This window comes from Chiloscyllium plagiosum, unplaced genomic scaffold, assembly GCF_037043375.1.
Source record: "Chiloscyllium plagiosum isolate Xiang-an unplaced genomic scaffold, Cpla_swu_hap1 HiC_scaffold_8, whole genome shotgun sequence".
Taxonomy (NCBI): domain Eukaryota; kingdom Metazoa; phylum Chordata; class Chondrichthyes; order Orectolobiformes; family Hemiscylliidae; genus Chiloscyllium; species Chiloscyllium plagiosum.
The window spans coordinates 52,748,567-52,773,369 of record NW_028270146.1 but is presented as its reverse complement, the minus strand read 5'-3'; the positions used below and the strand labels follow the sequence as shown (position 1 = coordinate 52,773,369).

Genomic DNA, 24,803 nt, shown 5'->3' with positions numbered 1-24,803 from the left:
AAGGTCTTTTCCCTGGGATGGGGGAGTCTAGAACTAGAGGGCATAAGTTTAAGGTGAGAGGGGAAAGATTTAAAAGGGACCTAAGTGGCAACGTTTTTGCGCAAGGTGTGAGTGTATGGAATGAGCTGCAAGAGGCAATGGTTGAGGCTAGTGCAATTACAACTTTTAAAAAGCATCTGAATAGGTACATGAATAGGAAGGGTTTAGAGTGATATGGGCCAACTGCTGGCAAATGGGACTAGATTAATTTAGAATATTTGGTCAGCATGAACGAGTTGGACCACAGGGTCTGTTTCCATGCTGTACATCTCTATGATTCTATTATTAAAGAAAGTGATGAGAGGGCACTTAAAATTCAAAATAATCAGGCAGAGTCAACAAGATTTGAGAAAAGAACGTCATATTCAACCAACCAATTTGAGTCCTCAGAAGGACATCCATTATAGATGGATGTTCATTGCTTAGATTTCCAGAAGGTATTTGATAAGGTACCATAGCAATGCTTATTACTGAGGAAAAAAAGCACATCATTAGCATAAATTAAGATTGCTTAGTTAACAGGAAATCAAGTGTTTGCATAAATAGATCATTTTTGTGTGGAAAGAAATAACTAGTTATGTGCTGCTTTGATCAGTGCTGTGGTCTCAACTTTTTACAATGCATATAAATGACTTGCATAAAGGAATTGAAGATATAGTTGCTTAATCTATTTATAAAGGCAAAAGTAAGCAAGCAATAAGCAAAGCAGCTATGAGGAGGCCACAGAGGGATATTAATAGATGAACTCAGTAGTCAAAGATCTAACAAATGCAGTATATATGTGGAAATTATCCATTTTGGCAGGAAGAATAAAAAGTTTAAGTAGCAAGAGACTGCAAAACTATGGAATGCAGAGAATTCTGAGTGTCCTGCTTTATAATTCACAGAGATTAATACATAGGTTCAGCAAGTAATAAGAAAATGTTATTGTTGATTGCAGAGGGATTAGACCCAAAAGTAGGGAGGTTATGCTTTAGTTATATAGATAATTGGTGAGACTCCATCTGAAGTACTGCGGTACAATACTGGTGTCCTCTTTTATGGAAGGATACAAGTGTGTTAGAAGCATTTCTGAAAAGATGTACTAGAGTAATGTGTGGGTTGTCTTATGAGGGGACTTGATTGAAATATGCAAGATCCTGACTGAAAAGCTATTTCAAGGGTATCCACTTCAGACAAATGAGAAAATGTTTCTCTAGCAGTTTGGGAGTCTTCTACCAACTTTTGAGAAAACATTTGAATATTTTTAATGCAAAGGCATCTGACCAGTAAGGGGTTGGGGGAAGATGGAGTAATCAGATTAAGCCAGGATCATCTTATCAAATGGCAGAGCAGGCTCAAGGGGCTATAATGGCCATCCCAGTTCCTAATTCGAATATTTGTGTGATGATACAAATATTTATTGTTAAATATTATACTGCTTAAAGCTGCCAAACAAAATAAGAATGAGTTATGACTTCTCCTTCCCAAGAATAGGTTTTGATTTTAAAAAGTGCTCTAAATGCATCAGAAATTAGTTGCTATTTTTAGGTCAATTCCAGTTGTTGTTTATTGTTCCCTTGATTTTTTTTCCCTCTATACTCTTTTGTATAGTTGCAGTACTTACCACAACTTACCAGCAGCAATATACCTCCATCCATGGAAAGCAAGAAGTACTTCAAGCAGAAATATAATTACCATCTACCAAATATTTAAACAAGTGACAATAACGTACCAAGTTACAAAAGATACAAACTGAAGACACCTACCTGAAAAAACCAAGTGTCCAAAAGAGGTGTTGAGTTTTTAAACTTTTTGGTGGGGACAATAAAATGGAGACGTGCGTAATAGTGTTACCCAGCCTGAGATTGTATGCACTTTCTTTATTAAGTTCATTATTTTTCTTTGTGTGTTTAAAATGAATGAAATGAGCATGAACTGGAAAATACTTGGTCACGGTTTTTTTTTTAAATGTGTACAATGGAAATACAAAATATTTTCTGCAATTTTACAACATGCTTGAAAATGTTTTAAACTGTAATCCCATTTGCTAGACAAAACCCAAGTTGCATTAGCATTTTTGGGGTCGGAACTTACCCAAGGAGTGCAATGTTTCACTATGTACACAGAGGAACCTTGATTATCTGAACGGCACGGGCAGAGCATATTTTGTCGGATAATCGAATACCGGCTAATACAGTTTAGCCAAACATCAGGACCTTGCAATCTTACTGGATAATCCAAAATTCAGATAATTGAATGCTGGATAATCAAGGTTCAATCTGTATACCTAACAAAAGTTGACTTAGTCAAGAATACTGCCAACATTTGTCTTCTACAGCTGTGGGATCAGCAGGCCAAAGATTCTTTTTAGCCTTTGTCTAATAATGTATTAACTGACATTTTTTAGATTTAAAGTGGTGTATTAAGGGATTGAAATATTGGATTCACAGAAATTTACAAGAAACAAATGTTATGCCTTCAGACCTCACCTGACTTCTGCATGAAATTATTTTTGAGTAGTGTGGTTTGCATTTCTGGTGAGTTCTTAAACCACCCATTTCAACCAATTCCTTAAAATACCCTGCTCTGAAAATTCTCACTTCTTTACATTCTTGCTCCATTTAGATTCCAACTCTAGTACAATACTCAATGTAGTCAGAATGAGCTGTTTAGTCCAGCAGATAACCTAAATTAAAATAATTCAGTTTGGATGCACATAGATTTAAAATCAAATACTTATCAATTAGTGGATCAAGACTGCAAATAAATGATAGTTCTTAACATGCAAAATTCAGTGTTCTGCTTACTATGTATTTATACACAGGAGTGATTTAGCTTGACAATTTTGATATGAACGAAATAAACAGGTACAACATTTTAAAAAATACACAAATTAAGAATTAGCACTGAAAAGGTAATCTAACATATTTGAATCAAACAACTAAAACAAACTGCAGGTGTGACTACTGTAAGATCATAGCTTTTGTAAAATCATTGGTTTATACCTTAATGAGGTATCATTGTTGTAAATGTATACTTATGAACAGCTGAAATTATAACCTGCAAATAGATTACAAAATCTGCAATACTTAACTTCATTGATTTAAAAATCTCCATTTATGTTGTATATTTAGCCACAAATCTGTTAATACTGGAATAAATTGCACATCCAGTTCATTTATACCTAAAAGCAAGTGTATGCCGCTCCGTATCAGAAATGTAAATTATTATAAATACAAATAAATACAAACTACAGAAAGTAAAAATAATGCAGTCTCCTGATAACTGTATGCACATTTTAAACCAAAGTATTTTGAAATAATGACTAATAGGGAAGGTTTCTTTCCTATACTACAAAATGAATAGAATTGATGTTTGAACATTTTCGATTATAATTTATGTACTTTATATACTATTGAAACTTTTACAATCTTGATTCATGGATTTTTATAGAACTAATAAATGAATAATTACTACAGATGAAGTCTTTTCAATATAAAGGCTCAAATCTAATTTGACAAATGAGAATAAAACACCTTGGGCAACTTCAGTGAGTGCACTTGTGGCTAACACATTGATATCTAACGACTGCAAAAGCATGATAATATTTTTGTGATCCTTATTCCAAAGTAGCATTGTATTTAAACTATACATAAATTTGTAAGTTGTAGTTTTACTAAAGATCAACTTTAATTTCACAGTTAGGTAAAGCTCTTATTAAAATCTGAAGAGTTTTTTCTTTTTCTTCTATGCCAGGAAGATCACTCAGAAACAAATATCTTAGGTTTCTGCAAGATGAGGAAATCAAGATTTAACACTCGGTACAGAAAAAAAAGTGACATTCAAACATTTCCCTGTACTTCAAATCAATACATAATTTTATCAGCTCCAAAATTAAATACTGCATTAAAATACCTTCTAAGAAACATTTCATGATATAACAGAATATCATTTATTAGAACATTGTGATTGCACTACAATTTTCTCACTTAGTTTGATGGTGCATGTTGATATGTGTAAATTATCAGTGTACTTTTGCTGCACACAGACTGTAGTATGTCTGAGCATACTTAGTGATTGAAGGAAAAATAATATCAATTTGTAAGATCAGATAGATGGTAAAAGGAATCAGGGGATTGGAAGCAGGATTAGCACACAATCAGAATGACTTAGTATACAGGATAAACATTAACACCAGATTGGGCCAATTGACTTTTATACTTATTGAGATTTCTACATAGATCCTAAACTGCCTAAACGTGGTACTGTGAATACTGTGCATATCAGCCCCTTTGTAGCAGCCAAAATGGTTTCAACATCCTGTGTACAATGCAAATACATTAGAGCAATTACTCAACTACTAGCATTAACATACCTGTCACCCTAGAGTCAGATGTACAGCACGGAAACAGACACTTCAGTCCAACTCGTCCACGCCGACCAGATATCCCAACACAATCTAGTCCCACCTGGCAGCACCCAGCCCATATCCCGCCAAACCCTTCCTATTCATATACCCATTCAGATGCCTTTTAAATGTTGCAATTGTACCATCCTCCACCACTTCCTTCCATACATATACCACCTTATGTGTGAAAAGTTGCCTTAGGTCTCTTTTATAACTTTCAAAACCATGGAACACCCTGCCTTATAGCACTTGGGTGTATAATACAGGTTGCAATGGTTCAAGGCATAGCTCATCACCACATTCTCACAGACAATTAGGAATGCTCACATTTCATGAATAAGTTAAAAACATCAAAATGTAGTGATCACTGGTTATTCTAAACTATCATCACTGCAGTAATAAAAGGCAAAATATTGTGGATGTTGGAAACCTGAAACAAACAGCATGCAGGAGAAACTTTGCAGATCTGGCAGCATCTGGAGAGAGAAAGAGTTGTTTCAAGTCTGTATGAGTTCTTCAGAACAGATTTCTTATCTGGTCTGCCATTCTCATTTATAATTTCCTACACACAGTCTTGCTTATCTACAATTCCTATCCCTGCCATGAAATATTTGCTTCTCATTTTTAAAGCTTCAATAAAATTTTCAATACTTGTATTTGAATCCCTTTATGGTTTGGCTTTTCTGAGCTCTAATCTCAGCACTTCAACTGTTTTTTTTAAATCATATTTTCATCTGATATTGATCTTTTATGCATACTTTTGCCTTACTATTAAATGCCATATCTTTAATTATCTAGATTCCACAATCTTGAATTCTCTCTGCTGGCCACTCTTGACCACACTTTCCATTCCCTCTCCTTTAACACCCCCCATGTAAATTCCACCTCTGGCAAGCTCTCTCTCTCTCTCTTTACCCCCCTCCCAAACTTTTCTTTTTGGCTTGGACATCCTTTTGGTTGTTCACATCCTGCAAAGTACATTGGGATTCTCTGCATAATTAGAGCTACATAAACGAAAGTTGATGCTGCTGTATTAAGCATTTCATCTGGGTGGGTGGGGCAGGTCATACAGTCACAGAGCCATAGAGCTGTATAGCATGGAAACAGACCCTTTGGTCCAACTTGTCCATGCCAAGTAGATATCCTAAATTAATCTGGTCCCATTTGCCAGTACTTGGTCCATATCCCTTTAAACCTTTCCTATTCATATACCCATCCAGATGTCTTTTAAATATTGTAATTGTACCAGTCTTCACCACTTCCTCTGGCAGCTCATTCCATAGATGCACAATCCTCTGTGTGAAAAGGTTGCCCCTTAGGTCCCTTTTAAATCTTTCCCCTCTCACCTTAAACCTATGCCCTCTAGTTCTGGACTCCCCATCCTGGGGAAAAGATCTCGTCTATTTAACCTATCCATGCCCTTCATGATTTTATAAACCTCAGCCTCCGACATTCCAGGAAAAATAGCACCAGGCTATTCACCCCTACCCTGCAGCTCAAACCCTTCAATCCTGACAACATCCTCGTAAATCTTTTCTGAACTCTTTCAAGTTTCACAACACCCCTCCTTTAGCAGGGAAACCAGATTTGAACAGGGTATTTCAAAAGTGGTCTAACCAATGTCCTGTACAGCCACAACAGGATCTCGTAACTGACCAATAAAGGCAAGCACACCAAAAGCTTCTTCACTATTCTGTCCATCTGCGACTCCATTTTCAAGGAGCTATGAATCCACACTCCAAAGTCTCTTTTTTAAGCAATACTCCCCAGGACCTTACCATGAAGTGTATAAGTCCTGCCCTGCTTTACCTTTCCAAAATGGAGCATCTCACATTTATCTAAATTAAATTCCATCTACCACTCCTCAGCCCATTAGCCCATCTGATCAAGGTTCCGTTGTACTCTGAGGCAACTTTCTTGCTGTCCACTACCCACCATCTCCAAACTTACTAATCATATCTCCTATGTTCACATACTGTTTTTCAGACTGGAGGTCTGTGACCAGTGGAGTGCCACAAGGATCGGTGCTGGGTCCTCTACTTTCTGTCATTTACATAAATGATTTAGATGCGAGCATAAGAGGTACAGTTAGTAAGTTTTCAGATGACACCAAAATTGGAGGAGTAGTGGACAGCGAAGAGGGTTACCTCAGGTTACAACGGGATCTTGATCAGATGGGCCAATGGGCTGATAAGTGGCAGATGAAGTTTGATTCAGATAAATGTGAGGTGCTGCATTTTGGGTAAGCAAATCTTAGCAGGACTTATACACTTAATGGTAAGGTCCTGGGGACCTGTTGCTGAGACCTTGGAGTGCAGGTTCATAGCTCCTTGAAAGTGGAGTCGTGGGTAGATAGGGTACTGAAGAAGGCGTTCAGTACGCTTTCCTTTATTGGTCAGAGTATTGAGTACAGGAGTTGGAAGGTCATGTTGCGGCTGTACAGAATATTGGTTAGGCCACTGTTGGAATACTGCGTGCAATTCTGGTCTCCTTCCTATTGGAAAGATGTTGTAAAACTTGAAAGGGTTCAGAAAAGATTTACAAGGATATTGCCAGGGTTGGAGGATTTGAGCTATAGGGAGAGGCTGAACAGGCTGGGGCTGTTTTCTCTGGAGCGTCGGAGGCTGAGGGGTGACCTTATAGAAGTTTACAAAACTATGAGGGGCATGGATAGGATAAATAGGCAAAGTCTTTACTCTGGGGTCGGTGAGTCCAGAACTAGAGGGCATAGGTTTAGGGTGAGGGGGGAAAGATATAAGAGAGACCTGCGGGGCAACTTTTTCACACAGAGAATGATATGTGTATGGAATGAGCTGCCACGAGAGGAAGTGGTGGAGGCTGGTACAATTGCAACATTTAAGAGACATTTGGATGGGGATATGAATAGGAAGGATTTGGAGGGTTATGGGCCCGTGCTGGCAGGTGGGACTAGATTGGATTGGGATATCTAGTCAGCATGGACGGGTTGGACCTCAGGGTCTGTTTCCATGCTGTACATCTCTATGACTCTAAATCCTGTCCATCGGTATCCCCTCCAACAATTTGTCCACCACTTAAGTCAGGCTTATCATTCTGTAGTTTCTTGGCTTTTCCTTATCACTTTTCGTTAGCCAACCTCCACTCTTACGGCATCTCACCTGTGGCGATCGATGAAACAAGTATCTCAGAAAGGAGCCCAGCAATCACTTCCCGAGCTTGTTGGGGAATAGAAGGAAGCTTAACACTTCGCTGCATTTTCAGGAACTTTAATCAGAATTCCATCAATGAGAACTCAAAGTTCAAATACTGTAATGAATTTGGGATTAGGTACAATTTATTAAATTAGTTGACTAAAATAATTTTTACCCTTAGAATTGTTGATTCATTATTTAGCTGTATATCAAGCACTTATTATAACTTCACTCAATTTTTAGTTGGCTAACTGAAGTAAAATGTCTTGTAACGAAGACACGAATGCCAAAGTATTTAACTTTTTAAATGATACTACCTTGTAACAGTATTTCTTTTCTCCCAAAATACTTACTTAAGAAGGTGAAGTGATATAATTCCCCGGTCTGTGACATTTCCACAGGAAATAATTTCCAGCCATTGAAGGCTCTTTTGCAAATTTTGTATCCTGCATAATCTCTCAAGACATTCATCTTGAATGTATATACACCTTTGGAATTTAATTTCTTCAACATGCTCCAGATAATCTACAATGAAATAAACACATGACAAACCTTACACAAGGCCTTTTACAAATCTGCCAAAAAATTCTGATATTTCTTTACACTGAGAACATTTTTACCACATTTGATTTTAAATATCAGGCACGCACGATTAGTCATAACATAATTTTTCCCTATTTGTTTAAATATATTAAATGTGACTGCTGGCTTCTGCCAGCACTCGAGGCAAGGTTGAGGCTGGGACTTGCAATGTCTTGTACTGTGAAGTAAGGGTCCTAGTAGCACAGTAAGAAGCTGTAGCTGAGGAAATCTGATGCAACAGGAGGTCTCAGGCATTGCGTAAAGTGGAAGAATTGTGCTAATTTTGGGTTACAAAGAAATAGCAGTATTTGAGGCAGAGTAACTGAAAAGAGTTAAATATGGAAACAATAAGAATTAGTGGAGATGGAGAGGGGAAAAAAGAAGTGGCAGGGAGGAGGGATGCCAACTGGAAGTACTGAATGTACTCTGCATTCTGAGGAATTCTGGAAACAGTTAGGATAGATAACCAACACTTACGTACAGTCTTAGGTCTATCTTTAAGGATAAAATTACTACATAAACCACCCTAAAATAGATTTTGCAAAACTGCTGGTGAGTAACAGAAGCAGATAGCATCAGGTTGCTGAACAAAGAGACCTTGGAGTGCAGGTTCTTGGCTCCTTGAAAGTGGAGTCGCAGGTAGATAGGATAGTGAAGAGGGCGTTTGGTATGCTTTCCTTTATTGGTCAGAGTATTGAGTACAGGAGTTGGGAGGTCATGTTGTGGCTGTACAGGACATTGGTTAGGCCACTGTTTCAATATTGTGTGCAATTCTGGTCTCCTTCCTATTGGAAAGATGTTGTGAAACTTGAAATGGTTCAGAAAAGATTTACAAGGATGTTGCCAGGGTTGGAGGATCTGAGCTACAGGGAGAGGCTGAACAGGCTGGGGCTGTTTTCCCTGAAGCGTCGGAGGCTGAGGGGTGACCTTATAGAGGTTTACAAAATTATGAGGGGCATGGATAGGATAATTAGGCAAAGTCTTTTCCCTGGGGTGGGGGAGTCCAGAACTAGAGGGCATAGGTTTAGGGTGAGAGGGGAAAAATATAAAAGATATTTTTATAAATATAAAATATAAAAGAGACCTAAGGGGCAACTTTTTCACGCAGAGGGTGGTACGTGTATGGAATGAGCTGCCAGACGATGTGGAGGCTGGTACAATTGCAACATTTAAGAGGCATTTGGATGGGTATATGAATAGGAAGGGTTTGGAGGGATATGGGCCAGGTGCTGGCAGGTGGGACTAGATTGGGTTGGGATATCTGGTCGACATGGACGGGTTGGACCGAAGGGTCTGTTTCCATGCTGTACATCTCTATGACTCTAAGTACTACAGAGAAGAGACAGTGGTGAAGCTTTTAGATCAGAAGTAGGTCAAAGAGGGAAATAAGTACAAGTGATAGTCACTGCATTTCAAAGAGGATTTGTGGTGCAATTAGTATCAACTCTTCCTCTCAATCAGCAGCTCCAGGTTCAAGCCCCACCCTTGATGGCCAAGGAAGTTGTATTTGTAGCCAAAGAATTCACTTATTAAGCCAGAGGATTGGACAAGTTTCATAAACTAACAAAAGCTGACCAAACAAAAATGAAGACGGAGAAAATAAACTTTGAGGTAAACTTGCAAGTAATATTAAGATGAACAGCAAGAGCTTCTTTAAATAAATTAAAAGGAAGAGAGAAGCCAAAGTGAACAGGGGCTTCTTGGAGAATGAGGCTGGGGAAATTTTAACAGAGAACCAGGAAATGGCAGATGAGTTGAATAAATAATTTGCATCAGTCTTTATTATGGTAGACATTAATAGCATTCCAAAATTACTAAAATGTTCAAAGGACAAAAGGAAGAGATGAAGTAAACAAAAAAAAACGACATAAGAAGTCACTAGTGGGGCTAAAGATCAACAGGTCTCCTGGACCTGATGGAATGCATCTTTGGATACTAAAGGAAGTAGTTACAAATGATAGTGTACACTGGTACTAATTGTCCAAGAATTTTTTAAGTTCTGGAAAAGATCCAGAGAATGGATAACTGCAAATGTAACATCTTTATTTATGAAGGTAAAAAGACAAAAAAATGAACAGGTAACTATAGGCCAGTTTGGTTAATATCTGTTCTTGGGAAAATAAAGTCTACTATACAGGATGTAAAAGTCAGGTATTCAGAAGTATATAATATAATTAAATAGAGTCAGCATGGCTTCATAAAGGGAAATCATGCCAAAAAATATACTAGAACTCTCTGAAGTGGTAACAACCAGGACAGATAAAGGGGAAGCAATGAATGTAATATATTTGGATTTTCAGAAGACATTTGGTAATGTACCACTCAATTGACTCCTTGACAAGAGTCCATGGTGTTGGAGGTAGTATAAAGAAGACAGAGAGTAGGGAACATTTTCATGATGGCAATCTGTGGTGTGCTAAAGGGATTATTGCTGGAGCCACAATATTTTACAATATATAATAATGACTTGGATGTGAAAAGTAAAATACTATAGCCAAGTTTGTGGACCACACAAAAATAGTCGCGAAAGCCAACGTTGAGAATGACACAAAGGGTCTACCACAGGACATAGAGAGGTTAAATGAGTGGGCAAAAACTTGGCAGATGTAATGGGTCATTCACTTTGGCAGGAAGAATACAGAAGCTAAATGTTATTTAAATGAAAAAAGACTGAAAGTGCCTATGGAACAGAGGGAGCAAGGAGTCATAAAATTTTAAAAAGCTATCATCCAAATTCATTGGGTAATAGGAAAGACAATTGGAATGTAGACTTTTAATGTGAATGAGAGAGAAAAATTTGGAGGTTTTGCTAAAACTGTATACAGTACTAATCAGACCATAGCTGGAATACTGTGAACAGTTTTGAGCTCCGATTCCAAGGAATGACGAACTGGCACTTTAGGCAGTTCTAAGTTGGTTCACCAGGCTGATGCCAAATTTAGAGGAGAGGCTGAGTAGGATGGACCTTCATTCATTGGAATTTAGAACCTTATTGAAACATATTATATTCTTAGGGGATTTAAGAGGACAGATGTAGAAAGGTTGTTTCCCTTTGTGGGAGAGAGAGAGAGAGAGAGAGGTACCCTGATTGAGTGAGAGAGAAAGAGAGACATATCCATTGGCCAGAAACAGAACTGGAACTGCTACACAATGAGGTCCCCCCCCCCCCCCCCCCGTCCTATACCCCAGAGCATTGGATTGTGTCACTGGCATTTAAAATTGTCAATATACTCAATTCAAACTTAATTGGAAATTGGTATTTTTTCGGGGCATAATTTAAACTGATTGGCCGAATTCAAATTTGTTTTTGTCTCCAGACAATGAACTAATCGAGTTGTTCGACCCAGGGTTATACTGTTGCCTTATTCACATCTTCATAACAAAATAATGAGAATTTTACTCAGAATTGTTTACTTCACAGTTTTTTTGCCATATAGATTTTACATTTAATTGTAAGTCTTCAACTGGGGGAACCTTTCAGACGGATCATTCAATATAACAGCATAAACAAATATATTTTGGTTGCTTCCAAAAGGAAATTGGTAAATTTTAAGAATGGAGTTGCCCAGCTTTTTGATGCTTACTGACACCTCCTTAACATTGACTGATTTGATCCTATTAATTGTTCAAGTTTATCATTGTTTGTACATTTCTTTGTTACCTCTAGACCGGACTAATCTTACACACTAACATTTGTAAACTTAAAAATATCTGAAAATCTGCTACCATGTCCTTATATGCCTCAAGACCTGTTCAGCTACCTTCTCCTTGCTTGCTAACCTACACTGGCTCATGGTTAAGCAATACTCAAATTTAGATTCTCACATTTGTTTTTAATTCCCTCCATGGACTCACCTATCCATACCTATGTAATTTCCTTCAGTTTCACAACTCACAGAATATGGGCGGCACGGTGGCACAGTGGTTAGCACTGCTGCCTCACAGCGCCAGAGACCCGGGTTCAATTCCCACCTCAGGCGACTGACTGTGTGGAGTTTGCACGTTCTCCCCGTGTCTGCGTGGGTTTCCTCCGTTTGCTCCGGTTTCCTCCCACAGTCCAAAGATGTGCAGGTCAGGTGAATTGGCCATGCTAAATTGCCCGTAGTGTTAGGTAAGGGGTAAATGTAGGGGTATGGGTGGGTTGCACTTCGGCAGGGCGGTGTGGACTTGTTGGGCCGAAGGGCCTGTTTCCACACTGTAAGTAATCTAATCTAATAGAGGTGTACAGCACGGAAACAGACCCTTCGGTCTAACCCGTCCATGCCGACCAGATATCCTAACCTAATCTAGTCCCATTTGCCAGCACTTGGCCCATATCCCTCTAAACCTTCCCTATTCATATGCCTTTTCATATCCAGATGCCTTTTAAATGTTGTAATTGTACCACCCTCCACCACTTCCCCTGGCAGTTCAGTCCATACACACACCATCCTTTGCGTGAAAAAGTTGCCCCTTAGATACCTTTTACCCCAACTCCCAACCCATGGAAAGGATGTTCTCTGTTTACCCTATCCATGCCCCTCATGATTTTATAAATTTCTATAAGGTCACCCCTCAGCCACTAATGCTCCAGAAAAACAGCCCCACCCTATTCAGCGGTTCCCTTTGGTACAAACCCTCCAACCTTGGTAACATCCTTGTAAATCTTTTCTGAATTTTTTCAAGTTTAACAACATCTTTCTGATAGAAGGGAGACCAGAATTGCACATAATATTCCAAAAATGGCTTAACCAATGTCTTGTACAGCCACAACATGATGTCCCAACTCCTTTACTCGATGCGCTGACCAAAATAGGAAATCATACCAAATGCCTTCTTCACTATCCTATCTACCTGTGACTCCACTTTCAAAGAACTATGAACCTACACGCCAAGATCTCTTTGTTCAGCAACACCCCCAGGACCTTACCATTAAATGTATAAGTCCTGCCCTACTCTTGACACTTCATCTAATTTCAGACTTTTGACCATCTTGATCTCTACATGTCCAGTTTCAGCAGTGTAACCATGATATTTCCAAAAGTGAAAATAAAAACTGTCCTGTTTATTGGAAACAGCCTGCCAATAATCAAATTTAAAATGGAATACATAAGCAAGGTACTTCTGGGAGCAATCAAAGGCTGGAGAAACCTGGCAAAATGATTTTGGGGATGCTAGGTTTACATCAGATTGTTGACACTAATAATATTCTTGACATCACATTTGAATAAGATGGATTAGAAAAAGGTTATTAATTTATGGTTTTGCAGAGTTCAACATTTCAAATTAATGTTAATTCAATTCTTTTACGCACAGCAGTTGCAAACCAATACCCCACAATGATACCATCAGTAATTAAATACTTAAACATCATTCTTCTTTTAAATTATTAGAATTAAAACAAGAATGAAGTAGTTAATTATGATTCCTTTGGTTTCCCTCTTTAATTAAATACGAATCAGTGTGCCATCATGTCACCATCAGGGATTCAAATACCAAGTGCACTTTTTAAATAGAACAGGAAGGAGTATATTGGGCTGGTTTGAACAAATGTAATTCAGTTTTAAATGTATACATTTAAACATAATGTCCTAAATTTCATTGTAATTCTATTCCTATATCCAGTTACAATGGAAACTATGTAAAACTTATAACACTAACTAAACCTCCCTGCCAATAATACGTTGCACTGCCTCTAATATTAGGTGCAATTAGAATCATACATGTTTATGTGGAGTTTCCATTATAATTGTGATTATAGCAATTTATAACAAAAAGGTGACAGTACATGCTGACATAAGATGTTATAGGTGTCTCATTTTTAATTCCCGAATTCCAAAAGCCATTAGAAATGTTGTTCAAAACTATTCGCAAACTGTTAGAAATGAACTATTACTTAAGATACAATACCCAGGTAGTCAAATCCTTTGAACATAATGCATGATTCAGTGGCATCAATTCTTTCAATTTTGAATTTCTCCAATGGGCCAGTGGGTAGGTGATTGTAATCTTTCTGCCATTTATCAAAGCCTTTGTAACGCACACTAGCACCACAACGAAGTAACCACTCGGATGCAGCTCTGTCTGGACCAACATCCTTTATACGATCATAATCCACCCTATTTGAAAGGAAATGTACCATTACTATGTATATTAGGAAAAGATTTCAAAGTGGTAAATTATCATTTACTTTAAACTCACTTGTTGAAAACAGCATTCAACCATCCCCAAAAATTTCTGTGGCAAACACGAGAACGGACACACTGCACAGCCATGAAGGATGTCATTGTCTTCACAAACAGCATCTTGATAGATTTTCTGTAGCCACAAAAAAAAAGGATTAGAATAGTCGCATATTTATTAAAAACCAGGTTCAAGATTTATGCTTTCAATCACTTGTATGACAAATGTGATGCCACTGCGAGTTGGAAAGAGTCATAGAGGTGCACAGCACGGAAACAGACCCTTCGGTCCAACTCGTCCACGCAAATCAGACATCCCAACCCAATCTAGACCTACCTGTCAGCCCCCAGACCATAACCCTTCCTATTCATATACCCATCCAGATGCCTTTTGAATGTTGTAATTGTATTAGCCTGCACCATTTCCCCTGGCAGCCCATTCCACACATGCACCACCCTGGTGAAAACGTTGCCCATTAAATCTCTTTTTAAATCTTTCCCCTCTCACCCTAAACCTATGCCCTTTAGTTCTGGACTCCCTCACCCCAGGGAAAAGACCTTGTCTATTTACACTATCCATGCCCCTCATAATTTTATAAACCTCTATAAGGTCACATCTCAGCCTCTGACGCTGCAGGAAAAACAGCCCCAGCCTATACAATCTTTCCCTAAAGCTCAAACCCTCCAAGCTGGTAACATCCTTGTAAATCTTTTCTGAACCCTTTCAGGTTTCACAACACCCTTCCGATAATCCAATATTCCAAAAGTGGCCTAGCCAATATCCTGTACAGTCACAACATGACCTCTGACTCCTGTACTCAATACTCTGACCAATATAGGAAAGCATATCAAATGCCTTCTTCACTATCCTATCTACCTGCGACTCCACTTTCAAGGAGCTACGAACCTGCACTCCAAGATCTCTTTGTCCAGCAACACTCCTGAGGATCTTACCATTAAGTGTATAAGTTCTGCTAAGACTTGTTTTCCCAAAATGCAGCATTTCGCATTTATCTAAACTAAACTCCATCTGCCACTCCTCAGCCCATTGGCTCATCTGATCAAGATCCCATTGTAATCCTGCTGTCCACTACACCTCCAATTTTGGTGTCATCTGCAAACTTACTAACTACACCTCTTAATCTCACGTCCAAACTATTTATATAAATGTCGAAAAGTAGTGGACCTACTACCGATCCTTGTTGCACTCCACTGGCCTCCAGTCTGAAAAACAACCCTCCAGCACCACCGTCTGTCTTCAACCTTTCAGGCAGTTCTGTATCCAAATGGCTAGTTCTCCCTATATTCCTTGGGATCTAACCTTGCTAACCAGTCTCCCAAAGGAAACCTTGTCAAATGCCTTACTGAAGTCCATATAGATCATGTCTACTGCTCTGCTCTCAACAATCCTCTTTCTTACTTCTTCAAAAAACTCAATCAAGTTTGTGGGACGTGATTTCCCACACACAATGCCCTATTGACTATCCCTAATCAGTCCTTGCCTTTCCAAATACAGGTACATCCTGTCCCTCAGGATTCCTTCCAACAACTTGCCCACCACCGAGGTCAGGCTCACTGATCTATAATTCCCTGGCTTGTCCTTACCACCTTTCTTAAATAGTAGCACCATGTTACCCAACCTCCAGTCTTCCGGTACCTCACCTGTGACTATCGATGATACAAATATCTCAGCAATCACTTCCTTTGCTTCCCACAGAGTTCTTGGGTACACCTGATCAGGTCCTGAGGATTTATCCATTTTTATGCATTTCAAGACATCCAGCACATCCTCCTCTGTAATATGGACATTTTTGAAGATGTTGCCATCAATTTCCCTATATTCTATATCTTCCATATCCTTTTCCACAGTAAACACTGATGCAAAATAATCCTTTAATGTCTCCCCCATGTCCTGCAGCTCCACACAAACACAGCCTTGCTGATCTTTGAGGGGTTCTATTCTCTCCCTAGTTACCCTTTTGTCCTTAATGTATTTGTAAAAACCCTTTGGATTCTCCTTAACTCTATTTGCCAAAGCTATCTCATGTCCTCTTTTTGCCCTCCTGATTTCCCTCTTACGTATACTCCTACTGCATTTATACTCTTCTAAGGATTCACTTAATTTATACTGTCTATACCTGACATATACATCTTTTTCTTAACCAAACCCTCAATTTCTTCAGTCATCCAATATTCTCTATACCTACCAGTCTTTCCTTTCACCCTAACAGGAATATACTGTCTCTGCGCTCTCATTATCATATTTCTGAAGGCTTACCAGTTTCCAGCCAACCCTTTAACTGCGAACATCTGCACCCAATCAGCTTTTGAAAGTTCTTGTCTAATACCGTCAAAACTGGCCTTTCTCCAATTTAGAACTTCAACTTAGATCTGGTATATCTTTTTCCACCATTATTTTAAAACTAATAGAATTATGGTTGCAGGCCCCAAACTGCACCCCCACTGACACCTCAGTCACCTGCCCTATTCCCAAGAGCAGGTCAAGATTTGCACCTTCTCTCATAGGTACATCCTCATACTGAATCAGAATGTTTTCTTGTACACACTTAAATTCCTCTCCATCTAAATCCTTAACACTATGGCAATCCCCAACCATAACCACCCTATTATTCTTACAGATAACTGAGATCTCCTTACAAATTTGTTTCTCAATTTCCCTCTGACTACTGGGGGGGGGGTCTCTAATACAATCCTAATAAGGTGATCATCCCTTTCTTATTTCTCAGTTCCATCCAAATAACTTCCCTGGATGTATTTCTGGGAATATCATCCCTCAGTACAGCTGTAAAGCTATCCCTTATCACAAAAACGCCATTGCCCCTCCTCTCTTACCACCCTTTCTTATAAACTGCTAGTCCTGTCCATCCCTGAGCCATGTTTCTGTAATTGCTATGGTTTCCCAGTCCCTGTTCCTAACTATGCTCTGAGTTCATCTGCCTTCCCTGTTAGACCCCCTTGCATTGAAGTAAATGCAGTTTAATTTATCAGTCCCATCTTATTCTCTGCTTTGTCCCTGCTGTTTGACTCACTTCTTTTCTCAACTGTACCAGTCTCAGATTGATGTATTTCCTCATTATCTCACTGAGACCCACCACCTCACGTTCCCGCTCCCCCTCCACCCCACCTTACTAGTTTAAATCCTACCGAGCAGCTCTAGCAAATCTCCCTGCCAGTAAATTAGTCCCCTTCTAATTCGGGTGCAATCCGTCCTTCTTGAACAGGAGAAAAGACAGAAACACCTTTTTTCTTACGTTTGAAAACAAGTGACGCCAGGTCTTGCCGCAGAGCCGAACACTGGACAAACAGATCAAATTGATCAAAAATAGAAATTGCTAGAAAAACTCTCCAGGTCTGGAGAGAAAGCAGAGTTAATGTTTCGGGTTCAGTGACCCTGCTAAGTTTTCCCAGCAATTACTGTTTTGTTTCTGATTTCCAGCACCCACGGTTCTTTTGGTTTTTCTCCCCTTATTAGACTGAGGCTGGACTAACAGTCACCTCCAAAATGCAAATCTGAAGTTGTTTTTTTGTGCTGGATTTCCCTCTTTTGCTCAGCAGGAAAACCTCAACAAGCCCAGGATTACACACCAAGCAAGGCCCTACCTGCCCTGACGCCGACGCGAGGCACCCCCACCAAGGAGCAGGAGCAGGCGCAGGCGCGAGCAGCCGCCGGGCCAGCCCACTCACCGCGCAGGTGCAGGCCGCCGGCAGCCGACTACATCACGGCGCATGCGCACCTGTAGCGGGTGAAAGGTCGTGACCGGTTGGATTTTACCAGCGATGATGATTCCTGGGCTCTTTGGTTGTGCAGCTTCGCGGTTTGTCAGGACTTTCAGAGTTTTCCGAGCGGATTACCTTGTGCGAGGAAAGCACAGGTGAACAGGGTAGTTAGCAGGGCTCGGATCGATGTGGGGTATTTGCTGAGAGGTTGTTCGGTAACTCAGAGTGAATTGTTATAGAGAAGGAAGGGAGATTTCACAGAATAGGAGCACAGTCTTGTGCTGAATAATGTACTGGCTGAAATGGTTTAGATTTATCTTTAAAAGTTTGAAGGAGTTGACTAATCGCAATTTTAGTAATTGTTACAAAATCAGAAGACGCTGGAGAAACATGACAGGTGCTGGTAGCATCTGTGATGAGTTTCTTCAGCAATTTCTGTTTTTGTTTAAGATTTCCAGCATTTGCCGTTCTGCGTTCTGTTTAGGCAGCTGTTTATCGGGCTGTTTTGCCCTGAGGGAGAATGAACATTGAAGTTTTAACCCACATATGGCACCACACACAAGAAGTTTCATATCGTCCTGGAAAAAGCAGTCATTTTATTGGTACCTCATCCACGAATAGTCACTCCCTCCACCACCAAAGCACAGTGACAACTCGTAGCAGCTTGCCTATAATCCAGACAGTACCTTCCAAATCTGTAGGCTCTATTACTTAGAGCAGTGAACATATGGAGCACCATTACCCACAAGTTCCCCTCTGAGCCACGCGCCTTCCTGATTTGTAACTATTATTGCTATTTCTTCACTGTTGCTCTGTCAAAAACTTGGGACTCTTCCCAACAACACCGTGAATCCACATCCAATGGACTAGCACTTCAAGAAAGCAGCTCACTACCATCTTTTCAAGGGTTATCCAGGATGAGCTACAAATGTAGTAATATTCTCCCAGTAATACTGTTAATCCAAAAAAGAATGTTATTAAAAATTGCAACTTCCATTGAGACTGTTAAAATGCATTAAAAACTGTATGTCCTGGTGTTTTTTCAAATTAATCAAATAGTACAATATCATGAACAGGATTATTTTTCTGTTATATTTCATATTCTGGGCTTAATTTACTCATGTTTTTAACAATGGAGTTATAGGATAGAGAAAACCGAAATGGTTTGCATTTTCATGATCACCAACATATTGCAATGCATTAATACCAATTAAGTACTTTTGAAATGCAGTCAATGTTGTAACTTAAGAAATCTGGAAATCAATTTGGGCACAGTAACAGCAGCATGATAATGATCAAAAAATCTCTTTTTGTGATGTTGATAGAGGGATAAATATTGGCTATGATACCCATGAGAGCTCCTTCGCGCTTCAAAGTTATGCGGGTTTTTTTTAACATACACCTGAGCAGATATAAAAGCCTTGATTTACCATCTCATGCAGAGATGGCCCCTCTGTCAGTATAGCACTCCCTCTGTCCTCATTGAAGTGTCAGCCTTGATTTTTGTGTTCAAGCCATGGAGTAGCAAGAGAACTTTGAATTTTGTAACTCTGAAGCAAGTATGTTACTAACTTCCTGCTGAGTTGTGCTGAGACTGCACCATTGCAATTATTTGAGACATTTGGCAGCAGCAGCCACATATGGTAAAAGAGTAGAGTGTGTGCACTGACGTTATTATATCCAAAATAAACTTGTGCTCAAACCTTTTTGATCTTTAATGTATTTGTTTTATGCCCAGTTATATGTAGTTGGCTGCAAAAGAACAGGAAACTTCATCTGATCATTGCTGGTGGTGCAGTTATTGTTTTTCTGATTGGAGTAAGATGTACATTGGGAGAGTGATTTTCCTACTTTTATGTTAGTTTTACAGCGTCTACAGTAATTAGCTGTATTTTGCAAATTGGGTTCTATGTCAGTGTAACTTAGATTAATTTTGGGCATTGAATTACTTGCATATTTGAAATATTGGGATCATTCAAGAATTGGGGTTTAACAAGCATGTTTTATATACAGTAGCTGATAGGTGGATGTTTTTTGAATGGTGCGTGAAATACATTGTAAAATTTTCTTCAAACCAAGCCTGTTATAATATATACATGAAGAGGCTTGAGTTTCAAACAGGTTTGTATTTGAAAAATTTGAATGTTTGTTAATGATCAATTGCATCTCCTTTTTTATAGTTCTTGTGATGTGGCCATTGTTGGAGGAGGAATTGTTGGACTGGCATCTGCTCGAGAACTTATACGTCGGCATCCGAAATTGAGCTACATCCTACTGGAAAAGGAAAAGGAATTGGGTACACTCTGCGATTAAAGTGGCTACAGTAGTCAAAAATTCAAGCTTCTAAACATGTCCTGTGCCATATAATTCTGCTTTAAGCCATTTTGAAATAGTTGGCTTGGTTGAAGAGATGCAATATGTTTCAAGTGATTGAGCCAAAGATGGCAATGTACTTATATACCATGTGCAGTCAAGCCTGTGATAAATCAATCCTGAAATAAGGATTAATGTTATACTTTGAGTAGGTTAGTAAAAGCCATGGCAGTTCCTCCTCTTCTTCCTATCCCTCCCCTGCCCAAAAACTAGCAATTCCCTAATTCTTTTTTAAGAAACTGACTCTCAACCTACAATCTTTAAAGCCACTTGCAGATCTTTCTTTGTCCTGTTTGGTAACATGGTTAGAGACAAAAAAACTGCAGATGCTGGAATCCAAAGTAGACAAGCAGGATGCCGGAAGAGCACAGCAAGCCAGGCAGCATCAGAAGGTGGAGAAGTCGCTATTTCACGTGTAACCCTGCTTCAGGACTGAAGAAGGGTTACATCCGAAATGGCATCATCTCCACCTCCTGATGCTGACTGGCTTGCTTTGTTCTCCCTGCTTGTCTGTTTGGTAAAATGCTATTGCAAACTGACCTGCTATCCACCTTTGTCATCAAATGATGAGTGAACAGTCTGAGACATGAAGTTGAAGTTACTTTTCACAGATAGAGCACAGAAATTAAGTCATAGTCATAAAGTCATAGAGTTGTACAGAACAGAAACAGACCCTTCAGTCCACTTGTCCATGCCAACCAGATATCCTACATAAATCTAGTCCCATTTTCCAGCATTTAGCCCATATCCCTCTAAACCCTTCCTTTTCATATGCCCATCCAGCTGCCTTTTAAATGTTGTAATTGTACCAGACTCCACCACTTCCACTGGCAGATCATTCCATACACACAACACCTTCTGCGTGAAACAAATTGCTCTGTTAAGTCCCTTTTAAATCTTTCCCCTCTCACCTTAAACCTATGCCCTCTAGTTTTGGACTCCCCACCCCAGGGAAACGACTTTGTCTATTTATCCTATCCATGCCCCTCATGATTTTATAAACTTCCATAAGGTCATACCTTAGCCACTGACACCAGAAAAAAACATGCCCAGCCTCTCTTTATAGCTCAAACTTTCAAATCTTGGCGACATCCTTGTAAATCTTTTCTGAACCCTTTCAAGTTTCACAACATCCGTCCTTTAGCAGGGAGACCAGAATTGCAAGCAGTATTCCAAAGTGATCTAACCAATGTCCTGTACAGCTACAACATGACCTCGCAACTCCTATACACAATGCACTGACCAATAAAGGCAAGGATACCAAACACCTTCTTCATTATCCTATCTACCTGCAACTCCACTTTCAAGTGCTATGAACCTGCACTTCATGGTCTCTTTGTTCAGCCACACTTCCCAGTGTCTAAGCCTTGCTCTGATTTGCTTTTCCAGTGTTTGGAGGTAGTTTAGTAAATATTTTTGATGAGGAAATCACTCCATGTGTGAAGTGATTTTTGAGTATGAGTGCACAATACCAGCAACTGGGCTAAACAGTACCTTAGTCTTAGTTTTAATATGCCAGTGCAAAGGCCAGATGCAAATGTTGTTGTCCTTGTACTACAAAACAATTCATTAGTTAAATAACTCTAGCCTTTTTGTTTTCTGCCACAAAAATTAATTATTATCTTGTTCAGCTTTCCACCAGAGTGGACACAATAGTGGGGTTATTCACAGTGGAATTTACTATACTCCAGGGTCTTTGAAGGCCAAACTCTGTGTGCGAGGTGCTGAACTAAGCTATGCATATTGTGAGGAGAAAGGTATCCCTTATAAAAGATGCGGTAAAGTGAGTACTTCTAATGCTTTATGTTTCCTTTACTGTTGTTTGTATGGTATATATGAGTGCATCTTGAAATGAGATAAATTAATTTTGATTTAAAAATGGTCTGCCTAGGTTTTACCTATGAAACGTGAGATACAGCTTACTCTGTAACAGTTTCACACTGCTACTGAATTAGGATATCTTTTAGTCAGATTGTAAATTTGCTTGCTGAGCTGGTCGATTTGTTCTCAGATGTTTTGTGACCATGTCAAGTAATATCAATAGTGAGCCTTTGGTGAAGTGTTGGTGTTCTGCCCTGCTTGCTATTTATCTGTCTCTGTTTGTTGTGGTAGGTGACATCATTTCTGGTTCTGTTTCTGAGAGGTTGGTAAATGGGGTCCAAACCTAGGTGTTTGTTGGTGGAGTTCCAGTTTGAATGCCAGGACTCTAGGAACCTATGCGTGTCTTTGCTTAGCATGAGCTAGGATGGATGTATTGTCCCAGTTGAAACATTGTCCTTATTTATCTGTGTATATGGATACCTGTGATAGTTGGCATGTCTTTTGATGGTTAGTTGGTGCTAATGTATCCTGCTGGCTAGTTTCTGCCTGTTTGACCAATGTAATGTTTGTTGCAGTCCTTACATAATATTTTGTATATGACATTTGTTCTGGTTGCTGGAAGGGGTCCTTTAAATTCACCATGAGCTGTTTCAGTGTGGTGGTAGGTTTGTAGACTACCATGATGCCGAGGGGCTGGAGTAGTATGGTCATCATCTGTGACATGTCTTTGATGTATGGCAGGGTGGCTAGAGTTACTGGGCGTGAGTCTGTTCTCAGCATCCCTGAGGAAACTACACAAGACAGGTGAAATTAACAAGACAGACCTCCAAAGAATGAAACCTGAAGGACCCTGTTTCTACAGATTACCAAATGTACATAAACAAGGCCCTTCCACCCCCCCCCCCCCAGACCCATAGTCTCACTTCCTGGTAACCGACATACATACTAGCAAAGGAACTGCAACGCAAACTGAAACACCTCGTAGAAGACTCAATCCATTCCATCCACTCCACCCAGGAATTCCTTAACATCATCAAAGACACCAAGGTAGAGGACAACGAGGTCATGGTTTCCTTTGATGTGACGGCCCCGTTCACATCATTAAACATCACCCTGGCCAAAGAAAGACTGGTTTCACTGCTAAGCGAACCTAGGACACAAATGCTTGACTGCCCCAACTCCAACAGCAAGGACAGCATCCTCAAACTAGTAGACCTGTGCCTCTGAACCCACTTCACCTTCAACGACAAGATCTACAAACAAATCAATGGGACGCCAATGGGATCACCAATATCAGGACTCTTAGCAGAAGCCATTATGCAGAGGTTAGAACCAACAGTCCTTCCCATGATCCAGCCCAAGCTTTGGGTCATTGTTTGGGTGACACCTTTGTCATCACGAAACACAACAAATTAGGAGAAGCCCACAAACACATAAAACAAGATCCTTACCACTATAAAGTACACCAAAGATGAAGAGAACAACAACAGACTCCCCTTCCTAGATGTCACAGTAGAATGAAAAGCCAATGGAGAGCTGCAAACCAGTGTTCACAGGAAAGCCACACACACTGACCAGATACTCAATTACAGGAGCAACCATCCCAACACCCACAATGGAGCTGCACCAGAGCATTATTTAAACGAGCCACAACACACTGCAGCACCCAGGAACTACGAGAAGCTGATGAAAAACACTTATAGAACATATTCAGGAACAATTGGTACCTGATAAGCGCAGTCCGTCTATTCCTGCACAGTAGACCTAACCAAGAAGACACAACACGCCCAGAAACTCTAGCCACCCTGCCATACATTAAAGATATCTCGGAGTTGATGACCAGACTTCTCCGGCCCTTGGCATCATGGTAGCCCACAAACCTACCACCTCACTGAAACAGCTCCTGATGAATTTAAAGGACCCTATATCAACAGCCAGCAGAATGAACGTCATATACAAATCACCCTGCGTGGACTACAACAAACAGTACATTGGATAGACTGGCAGGAAACTAGCCACCGGGATACGTGAGCACCAACTAACCACCAAAAGTTATGACCAACTAAAACTAGTATCCTTAAACACAGACAACGAGAGACATCAGTTCAACTGGGACAATACATCCATTCTGGGACAGGCTAAACAAAGACACGCATGGGAATCCCTAGAGTCCTGGCATTCAAACCAAAGCTCTGTTAACAAACATCTAGATTTGAATCCCATTTACCAACCTTTCAGAAACAAAACCGGAAATCACCTACCACAACAAACCAAGACAGATGAATAGAAAGCTGGACAGAACACAAACGTTTCAGTGAAAGCTCACTGATTATTTTACCTAGCATGGTCACAAAAAGTCTGAGAACAAATCAACCAGCTCAGTGAGCAAATTTACAACAGGATCCATAACCTGAGCTACAAATCTTCTCCAAAATCTCAAATATCTTTTAGTTGTGAAATCCTGCATTTTAATACTAGCGTATATCCAATTTTTCATTTGTTTGCATGTAAATTATAACATTCTTGATA

At 39.7% G+C, this 24,803-nt stretch overlaps 3 protein-coding genes across 8 annotated transcripts in view; 2 read left to right on the top strand and 1 right to left on the bottom strand.

Moving 5' to 3' along the window:
* Positions 1-1,970, top strand: part of cdkl1 (cyclin dependent kinase like 1 (CDC2 related kinase)) — a 41,659-nt gene extending 39,689 nt beyond the window's left edge. For 2 of the 3 annotated variants that reach the window (XM_043697606.2, XM_043697607.2), the window contains one exon: positions 1,633-1,813. In XM_043697606.2, coding sequence (XP_043553541.1) covers positions 1,633-1,734 — 102 coding nt within the window. In that variant the 3' untranslated portion in view covers positions 1,735-1,813. Of the gene's footprint in view, positions 1-1,632 lie in introns of all 3 variants that reach the window. The other variant, XM_043697605.2, reaches the window with a different exon arrangement.
* dmac2l (distal membrane arm assembly component 2 like) lies at positions 1,967-18,036 on the bottom strand. Of its 3 annotated transcripts, none has more exons than XM_043697608.2 (5): positions 17,964-18,036; positions 14,362-14,478; positions 14,071-14,279; positions 7,953-8,124; positions 1,967-3,809 (listed from the first exon to the last, which is right to left on the bottom strand). In XM_043697608.2, exons 2-5 carry the CDS (start codon positions 14,463-14,465, stop codon positions 3,698-3,700), a joined length of 597 nt encoding a protein of 198 aa, XP_043553543.2. In that variant the 5' UTR covers positions 14,466-14,478; positions 17,964-18,036; the 3' UTR covers positions 1,967-3,697. The 3 variants fall into 3 exon arrangements, with proteins under 3 accessions (XP_043553543.2, XP_043553544.2, XP_043553545.2); XM_043697609.2 differs by lacking the exon at positions 17,964-18,036 and adding an exon at positions 17,615-17,929; XM_043697610.2 differs by lacking the exon at positions 17,964-18,036 and adding an exon at positions 16,005-16,139.
* Positions 18,037-18,097: 61 nt separating this feature from the next.
* l2hgdh (L-2-hydroxyglutarate dehydrogenase) overlaps positions 18,098-24,803 on the top strand; it is a 35,350-nt gene continuing 28,644 nt past the window's right edge. Inside the window, exons 1-3 of one of the 2 annotated variants that reach the window (XM_043697604.2) lie at positions 18,098-18,235; positions 20,261-20,376; positions 22,145-22,236. In XM_043697604.2, coding sequence (XP_043553539.2) covers positions 18,141-18,235; positions 20,261-20,376; positions 22,145-22,236 — 303 coding nt within the window. In that variant the 5' untranslated portion in view covers positions 18,098-18,140. Of the gene's footprint in view, positions 18,236-20,260; positions 20,377-22,084; positions 22,237-24,803 lie in introns of both variants that reach the window. The other variant, XM_043697603.2, reaches the window with a different exon arrangement.